The sequence below is a fragment of the Triticum urartu genome, unplaced genomic scaffold (genome assembly GCF_003073215.2).
Source record: "Triticum urartu cultivar G1812 unplaced genomic scaffold, Tu2.1 TuUngrouped_contig_9056, whole genome shotgun sequence".
NCBI classification, from domain to species: Eukaryota; Viridiplantae; Streptophyta; class Magnoliopsida; order Poales; family Poaceae; genus Triticum; species Triticum urartu.
This window is the reverse complement of record NW_024120066.1, coordinates 1-9,633: the sequence shown is the minus strand read 5'-3', so window position 1 is coordinate 9,633 and position 9,633 is coordinate 1. Positions and strand designations below refer to the sequence as shown.

At 46.5% G+C, this 9,633-nt stretch overlaps 1 protein-coding gene and 1 pseudogene across 1 annotated transcript; one reads left to right on the top strand and one right to left on the bottom strand.

Moving 5' to 3' along the window:
• Positions 1 to 6: 6 nt before the first annotated feature.
• LOC125532098 (histone H3.3-like) lies at positions 7 to 452 on the top strand (the record flags this gene model as incomplete). Its single annotated transcript, XM_048696274.1, has 1 exon — positions 7 to 452. A coding segment is annotated over one exon (300 nt), but the record flags the coding sequence as incomplete, so codon positions are not given.
• A 1,730-nt stretch (positions 453 to 2,182) lies between these two features.
• Positions 2,183 to 7,549, bottom strand: LOC125532099 (annotated as a pseudogene).
• Between the last annotated feature and the right edge of the window lie 2,084 nt (positions 7,550 to 9,633).

The window sequence follows — 9,633 nt, the reverse complement described above, 5'->3', positions numbered from 1 at the left end:
GTAACAACGCCCGCCCGCGTCCGCCCTGGCACCGTGGCGCTCCGTGAGATCCGCAAGTACCAGAAGAGCACGGAGCTGCTCATCCGCAAGCTCCCCTTCCAGCGCCTTGTGAGGGAGATCGCGCAGGACTTCAAGACCGACCTCAGGTTCCAGAGCTCCGCCGTCTCCGCCCTGCAGGAGGCCGCCGAGGCGTACCTGGTGGGGCTCTTCGAGGACACCAACCTGTGCGCCATCCACGCCAAGCGCGTCACCATCATGCCCAAGGACATCCAGCTCGCCCGCCGCATCCGAGGGGAGCGCGCCTAGGTTTTCGTCCGCCGCCGGTGACAATACTGGGTAGAAGCTTTTCATGTGCTCTGATCTGGTTCATGTGTTGGTGGTGTTGATATGATGTGTCGTCTTGTCCTATGTAGCCTGATGCTGGAATGAAATGCAAATGAGAAGTTCAGTTATCATCTGGTGCTAATTTTGTCCTCTGTTTGCTGCTTAGTACCTTTGTGATTTTGCTACGGTGTTTTTCTCGGATCTAGCGTGGTGCTGCAGTGACGGGGTCGAACAATGCATGATCCAATGTCAAAGCATTTTGGTCTGCTGTCTGCTCTGCCATCTTCTAACTGCTCGATGTGTGATTCAGTAATTTTGCATGTTGTTTGTACAGGGATCTGATGAACTCCTCATTTGGTCTTTTGGCTTTGTCGGAAGTGATTCTGAATTTTGTTTTGGGCTGGTTGGTGCTGATAAGATGATGCTGATGGCGAAGATGCGACAGAGGTTTGTTCTCTGTACATCTGGTTGTTACTTCATTCAAATTTAGGATAACCATCACAGAACTGACTCAATATCAGTGAACAAAAGCTGAACAACTTGTATATGAGCTTACAACCTGTCTATATTATCAAATCAATAGTGCTTGCAGTGCAATTGACATCTGAATTGTGTTGTGTTATCTTCCATAGCTGTGTGCGGTGCCCCCCTCCACCATACTCCTCGATAATATTGTAGCGGTGCTTAGGCGAAGCCCTGCGACGGTAGAGCATCAAGATCGTCACTACGCCGTCGTGCTGACGGAACTCTTCCCTAACACTTTGCTGGATCGGAGTCCGGGGATCGTCATCGAGCTGAACGTGTGCTAGAACTCGGAGGTGTCGTAGTTTCGGTGCTTGATCGGTCGGGCCGTGAAGACGTACGACTACATCAACCGCGTTGTCATAACGCTTCCGCTGTCGGTCTACGAGGGTACGTAGACAACACCCTCCCCTCTTGTTGCTATACATCACCATGATCTTGATTGTGCGTAGGATTTTTTTTGAAATTACTACGTTCCCCAACAGACTGGGCAGGGTGTGCTAATGACAGAAGATCCATTGGTGGTTTTGCTGTGTTTCTGGGATCTAATCTTGTGTCATGGAGTGCAAGGAAGCAAGCTACTGTCTCAAGATCAAGTACAGAGGCTGAATATAAGTCATTAGCAAATGCCACAGCTGAAGTAATGTGGATACAAACATTACTCTATGAGCACGGCATTAAAGCTCCAAAGGCTGCACGGTTATGGTGTAACAATATTGGTGCAACTTATCTTTCAGCCAATCCTGTCTTCCATGCACGAACAAAACATATTGAAGTGGACTTTCATTTTGTCAGAGAGAGAGTAGCTCGAAAGCTACTTGAGATACGGTTCATTCCTACAGGGGATCAACTTGCAGATGGGTTTACTAAACCCTTGACAGAGAGAAGATTGGATGAGTTCAAATACAATCTCAACCTTAGCAAGGCTTGAGGTTTAGATTGAGGGGGAGTGTTAGAATTATTGTATAGGGATAGGAGAGGTGTTTAAATTGTATCTATCTCTTCTTCTCTCTATCTCTTGTAACGACCTCTCCTGGTCGATCTCTTTCTGTTCCTGTCGATCTCCCCCTGGTCGATCTCCTCCTCTGTAACTTGTCCACCAAAGCTTTGCCTCAATATATACAACGTGGCCCGAGACAAAGGGTTCTACGCTTCCCAAACTACTTTACACTCACTACTGTCATTCTACACATCAAGGGCCACGTTACAGTTATTGGAGCTAGTTTCATGTATATACCAGCGAAGCAAGACAAGAAAAACAACAATAACACAACTCAAAACAGAGCATTCAGCTCTACATGGAGCAGTCAATTCCATGGGGACGGATGCATCAGATTCCATGTAAACAGGCCTAGTTCCTGTCTAATCTTCACATCCCTATATCGGCAAACCTTTTCTTGACGGGAGCATATGGGCAAAGTCTACTTCCTCAAATTTTATAACTCTGCTGAATAGTCCGGCCCACGCACATTGCAATCAGCAGCGTAGTTCAAGAGTTCGAATGGCAACATTGACCTGCACAACAGAGCTTTTCCAAATCGGATATCGCCAAGCGGACTTGCCTGATACAGATCCTCCAACCTAGCCAGTTCTGTCTGAAAGATAAATGGACTCCTAGAAAGGGTCACCTTACACACGTCTGCGTAGATTGGTAGCAAATTTTCTGCCAAATCTCCAATGTACCCAATTCCATCGCCCAGCAGAGACAACCCCCCTATATTGCTCCTCAGCACCTTGCTCCAGAACCGGGGATTCGGATGAGCTTTCAGCACCCCACCGATGATTTTTGCTCCGAAGAAGGACCCATTTAGCTTCCTCGCAATCACCTTGCCTGCTGCTAGCATCCTTGGGTCCTCCTCGACATCTCTGCCAGCAAACGCGTGCGCCTTGAAGAAGAACCAGTACTCCTGGTGCGGCATGACCTTCAGACTGATCGGCTGCACTCTTCCCATGCTCGCAGCGACGGCCCTGCTGTTTGTGGTGATTATGATCCTGCTTCCACGTTTGCCATGTCTTAAGGTCGGCAGTAACTCTTCTAGCATCTGCTTCTTGCCTGCGTCAACATCTTCAAATACCAATAAAAACCTCTTGGTGAGGTATTTCTCCTCGAGTACATGCAGTGACTCGATGAATTTTTTAGCATTTCTAACTGCGTGTTTGGATCCTAGAACAAACGGTGCCTCACCCCATGCCATTGCCCTGGTGTATGAGAAATTGGAATACAAAATTATTGGAAAGTGGTGGCGCACCCTCTCATCATTGCAGACATGCTGCACAAGGGTGGTCTTCCCGACTCCCATGTCGCCGACACTGGGAAGCACACCCAGTTTTCCTCCGATTGACGGACCACCATCATGCAGTAGGAAGTTGATGATCCTCTCTTTCTCAACATATCGGCCGAACATCTGCCCCTCGACGAAGATATTAGTAGCCAAAGGACGATGGATCGGTTGACAGTTTTGTAGGAGCATCAGGAACTCCTTGAGATCACCGGATATGGTTTCCAAGATCTCTACCACTCGATCTATCGCCTCAGGAACACCAATATCATGGCCAGACAGTAATCTCTTCATGGCACAGGCTGCTACGCGCACGCGCTTTGCAGGATTAAACAAGGAGAAAGAGAAAGGTTGTGCAACTACCTTGTCAGCATGCTCATCTTCAAGCTCCCGCTCTCTGCATCTGACCGTGTCGAGCAAGTAGCGGCCCTGGTACACTCGAGGGTGCCATAGTTTGTGATCTGCCTCCCTTTGGCCTCCTCTACTGCACTATAAACTTTGACGAGCACATGGCAAATCTTGCGTAGTTTGGCTTCGGAACACTGTTGGTCCTTGAACTGGCCGGCAAGAAGAGATATCACCATGCCAACCATGTCTCCGACAACCGCCGAGAAGATGACCTCCGCCATGATAAATTCCTCTAGCAACTTTGTGATGTTCGCAAGTTTTCTGGTACCCCAGCCTTTCTATCAATTTCAAGTTTCTGACATTTAAATATTAGCATGAGAGCGACATGGAAGACTTCAGTGCTTTGACTCCATATTGCACTGCAAGTCTATAACACGTGTTTTCCTTCTATGAAAGAAACTGTTATTGTGGTTATATTTTAAGTATTGCAGTGACATGGCAGAGCAAAAAGCAACAGACTAATTTTCTGTTGGCCATTACTTATTGGTTGTACAGTACTCCCTCTGTAAACTTTTATAAGATCTTTTGATCTAAAAGATATTATAAAAGTTTACAAAGGGAGTGCTAAATATGAAAATATATTCTGAGTTTGTCTGATGACTAATGCTGTGAATGCCTAGCCCTTGTCTTAGACCATCAACATCCCTAGAAGCCAAGGAGGTACTGCAGTGCAGTTGCCATAGCCTAACCATTGGCGCTTGCAGTGCATTTGACCTGTCAATTGTGTGGTCATCTTCCATAGCCACATTTGTAGAATTGGGTTTCCTTGCGATGATTTCTTACATGTTTAACAGTTAGAGTGCAATTCAAGCTCAGGTGGTGTGGCATCTGGTATTGTGAAGTGTCTGAAAGTGAAAACCCATCAGTGAAGACCGTCTGTGTGCTGCTGCAGCAAGTGCTCTTATTTCAGGTAAATTTAGGACACCCTCATCCTTGACAATTTGCAAGACCAATTGACAGTCCATCTTCTGCCTGTGGGAAGCCAGAACGGGAGGAGCTTCCAGGCAGGAAGAGGAGGAGATGAGGGGGGTTCCTGCTCTGCTGAAACCATCGCCGGGCGAATACAGCAGCGAGCAGGAGCATATTTCCTCATATATCACCAAGGTGAATGCCTCTTCTCTGATACATATGAGCTTTGCCTCCATGCCTTGTCTGATGCCCCACAAGTGTTTCTATTTATCTTTCTGATAAAGGCAACAATTGTTTCTATGCACAAGCAGTTGTATTATGGAGATATACGGCGTACAATCATCTCTTTTTGCAACAATTGCATCTATGGAAATTTTCAGAAACCTTTTCCTGTCCATAACTTCACTGCAAGTGGATGGTTTTGGGTCCTGGATGTGGTATTGGCTAGTCTAATCAACAGGAAGTTGAATATATACTTTTCTCAGTGTTATCCATCTTTCCCTTGCCATATTTTTGCGACAATGGCTTATTGGCTGGGGTGGGTTGTTTGTGGTGAACTTCTCTTTTGTGTGGTCAAACTCTGTACAATCATCTCTTTTTGCAACAATTGCATCTATGGAAATTTTCAGAAACCTTTTCCTGTCCATAACTTCACTGCAAGTGGATGGTTTTGGGTCCTGGATGTGGTATTGGCTAGTCTAATCAACAGGAAGTTGAATATATACTTTTCTCAGTGTTATCCATCTTTCCCTTGCCATATTTTTGCGACAATGGCTTATTGGCTGGTATGACTTGTTAGTGATGACATTCTGCTAGTGCTGATACAGCTTATTATGCTGACCCTATAAATGGTTGACCGATTTAGCTTCAACCAACTTTCTTTGTTGATTTTGAAATGTCTGTACATCTCGTCACATGTTTGAAAACTAAAGACCAATGCCCAAGCACTTCTAGAACGACCACTTCTCCAGAGCTGCCCGGGTCAACCTAAACCCAAAACCATATGCGCCTAGAATACTCGGTGAGTGGATGGCAGGACCCGGCCAATCCTGAGAGAAGGTCGTCTAGAAAGTACCAGAAACAACCTAATCAATCTGCCGGCAAAGCTCACAATGGAACTTCCAACCCGATTTTCATGACTAGTTCCCAAGTGTTCTCCCGCAGAACACTAGTCTGGATAATCAAGCTCCTGTCACAGCTCTGGGAACCGCATAAGAGACTCGCTACTTTTCATTCCACACATCAAGGGCAGGTTACAGTTATCCGAGCAACACAAGCAAGCTAAGAATACAGAAATAAACAAGAACTAGTACAATGCAACTCAAAACAGAGTATTCTACAATTTGTCAATTCCATGTAAACAGGCATAATTCCTGTCTGATCTTCACACACATATATTACTGATATTAGGAAATCTTTTCTTGATGGGAGTAAGAGTAAGATGGGCTAATCTACTTCTTTCAAGTTTGATGAACTCTGGTGAATAGTTCGGCCCGCGGACACTGCAATGAGCAGTGTAGTACAATACTTGGAAGGGCAACACTGACCTGCACAACAAGACTCTTGCAAACCCGTTATCACCACGCGAGGCAACAACACCAGCACTAGGACTTGCCTGATATACCAACCTAGCCAGCTCCGTCTGAGAGGGATATGGACTCTTAGAAATGGTCACCTTACACATGTCTGCGCCGATCGGTAGCAAATTCTCTGTCAAATCTGCAATGTACTCAATTCCATCACCCAACAGAGATAACCCCCCTATATTGCTTCTCAGCACCCTGCGCCAGAACTGAGGATTCGGATGAGCCTTCAGCACCCCGCCGATGATTTTCGCTCCGAAGAAGGATCCATTTAGCTTCCTTGCAATCGCTTTGCCTTCTGCTAGCATCCTTGGGTCCTCCTCGACATCTCTGCCGGCAAACGCGTGCGCTTTGAAGAAGAACCAATACTCCTGGTGTGGCATAACCTTCAGACTGATGGGCTGCACCGTTCCCATGCTCGCCGCAATGGCCCTGCTGTTTGTGGTGATTATGATCCTGCTTCCATGTTTTCCATGTCTTAAGATCAACAATATCTCTTCTAGCAACTGCTTCTTGTCCGCGTCAACATCTTCAAATACCATCAAGAACCTCTTGGTGAAGTATTTCTGCTTGAGTACATGCAGTGACTCGATGAATTCTTTAGCATCTCTAACTGTGTGTCTGGATCCTAGAACAAGCGCTGCCTTACCCCTTGCCATTGCCCTGGTGTATGAGAGATTGGAATATAAGATTATTGGAAAGTGGCTGCGCACCCTCTCGTCATCGCAGACATGCTGCGCAAGGGTGGTCTTCCCGACTCCTATGTCGCCGACGATGGGAAGCACACCCACTTTTTCTCCAGTTGACGGACCACCATCGTGCAACAGGAAGTTGATGATCCTCTCTTTCTCGACATGTCGGCCAAACATCTGCCCCTCGACAAAGATATTAGTAGCCAAAGGACGATGGATAGGCTGGCAGTTGTGTAGGAGCATCATGAACTCCTTGAGATCAGTAGATACGGTTTCCAAGATCTCTACCACTCTATCTATGTCCTCACCAACATCAACATCATGGCGAGACAATAGGCTCTTCACGGCACACGCCGCTACGCGCACGCGCTTTGCAGGATTAAGCAGGGATAAAGAGAAAGGCTGTCCCACTACCTTGTCAGCATGCTCATCTTCAAGCTCCTGATCTCTGCACCGGACCGTGTCGAGCAAGTAGTGGCCCTGGTACACACCGTCGTTGAGCTCCGAGAGCCACTCGAGGGTGCCGCAGTTTGTGATCTGCCTCCCTTTGGCCTCCTCTACTGCACTGTGAACCTTGACAAGCATATGGCAAATCCTCCGTAGCTTGGCGTCGGTGCACCCTTGTCCTTTGAACCGGCCAGCGAGAAGAGATATCACCCTACCGACCATGTCCCCGACAACCGCCGAGAAGATGAGCTCCGCCATGATAAAATCCTCTTGCTTTTGCTTGGATGTGATAGCAATTCTATGGTTCTGAATGAAATCAGAAGTCTGGGTGAGCACCAATGGTGTGTGTGGTGGAGATATACAAGTAGTAGCATGAGAGCGACACGAGAGACTTCAGTGCTGCGAGTCCATATTACACTGCAAGTCTACAACCCGTGTTTTGCCTCTATTGAAGGGACCGTTGATTGAGATTGCACGACATTAACAGGAATAAATTTTCCTTTTGCCATCACTCATTGGTTTTACAGTACTGGAGTAGAAAAGTATTCTTTTTTGAATGGTCAGAGAAGTATATTCTGAGTTTGTCTGATGCCTAGTGCAGGAAATGGTCCAATATTATCCTTACAGGTACCAAAAATGAAGGGGTTTTGTTTTGAGAGCTAGTCCTTGCCTTGGAGCATCCGCATCTAGAAGCCAAGGAGGCGCCGCCTGTCTATATTGGAGCTTCCACATCTATGGCCTAATCACTAGTGCTTGCACTGCAGTTTGACATGTCCACAGTGTTGTGTCATGTACTCCCTCCGTCCGAAAATACTTGTCATCAAAATGGATAAAAGGAGATGTATCTAGATGTATTTTAGTTCTAGATACGTCTCTTTTTATCCATTTTGATGACAAGTATTTTCGGATGGAGGGAGTACTTGTTTCCATAACCACTTATGCGGAATTAGGTTTTCTTGCAGTTATTTCTTACAGATTTAACACATGCAGTACATATAACTCAAGCTCAGGTGGTGTGGCATATGGTCTTGTGAAGCAGTATCTGAAACTGAAAATCCATCAGTGTGCGACCGCAGGGTGCTATTCTATCAGGTAAATTTAGGACACCCTCATGGCCGCCTCATCCTTGACAATTTGGAAGACCAATTGACAGTGTCCATCTTCCACCCGTGAGAAGCCAGAATGGAAGATCTTCCAGGCAGGAAAAGGAGAGGAAAGGGATTCCTGCTCTGCTCTACTGAAACTATTGCCGGGCGAATGCGGCAACAAAAACAGGAACACACTGCCTCTGTCCTCTGATACCACCAAGGTGAACTTCCGGTATCCATTTTTGTCGGTCCTTGCTGTGCAACAAGTGCTTCCCTGCACTAGCAGCCTATATAGAGAGATATAGTGTGGACAATCGGTTCTCTTTCAGTTCAGGCATCTTTACAGAAACCATTTCCTCCGCATAACTTTACTAGCAGAGCATGTGTTTGGTTCGGATAATCGGATCCGGCCCTGGTGTAGTGGTATTGTCTAATCATCTTTCTCAACATATCCATCTTTGCAACGGTGCCTTACAGGTCGCTATGATGACTTGTTAGTGTTCAGAGCACATTCTGCCAGTGCTGTTACAGCCTATTGTGCTGATCCATCATGAGAGAGAGCACATTCTGCTACTGCCGTTGCAGCTTGTTGTGCTAATCCTATATGAGAGCAACCAACTTATTTTGTCTACGTTGCGTCGGAAAATAGTTTATGTACATCTTTTGTACACATGAATGCGGCACCGAGCAGGACGGGAGCATACTTCCTCGGATATCACCAAGGTGAAGGCCTCTCATCAGATATCCACCATTCCATTGCTATACTTTGCAACGATGGCTAGCTTATACTGTACTCCCTCTGTAAACTAATATAAGAGTGTTTAGATCACTAAAATAATGATCTAAACACTCTTATATTAGTTTACGGAGGGAGTACTAGGTTGCTATATGACTTGTTGTGGATAAGAGCATGTTCGGCTAGTGCTGTTACAGATCATCGTTGTACACTTGTACTAATCCTACATATATTTGCTTCTGTTAGAATATATAACCGTATTGTTTGTATAGATATACGATTGTATATGTGTAGTCCTTGTATAGGTGTCCGTATATTGTACGATACGAACTCTGCCTTGTAAGGGCATCTCCAGCCGTTGGCCCCCCAGGAGGGGCAAAAAATCGCCCCCTGAGGGCGCACCGGCGCTAAACCGCGCACTGGGGGCGTGATGCCCCCAGTCGCAGCCCCACACGGGTTTTTAAAATGTTTAAATTCGGCGCAAACACAACGCAAACACGTTCGAGTTCATTCAAATCTAAACATATTTTACAAAAAAAGGAAAAACTACCGCGGGCTACCCCGCCGTCTCCCTCGCCGCCCGCCTCGCTGCCCGCCCACGCAGTTCCACATGCCGAGAAGGCTGGAGACACGCGTGTAGTCACC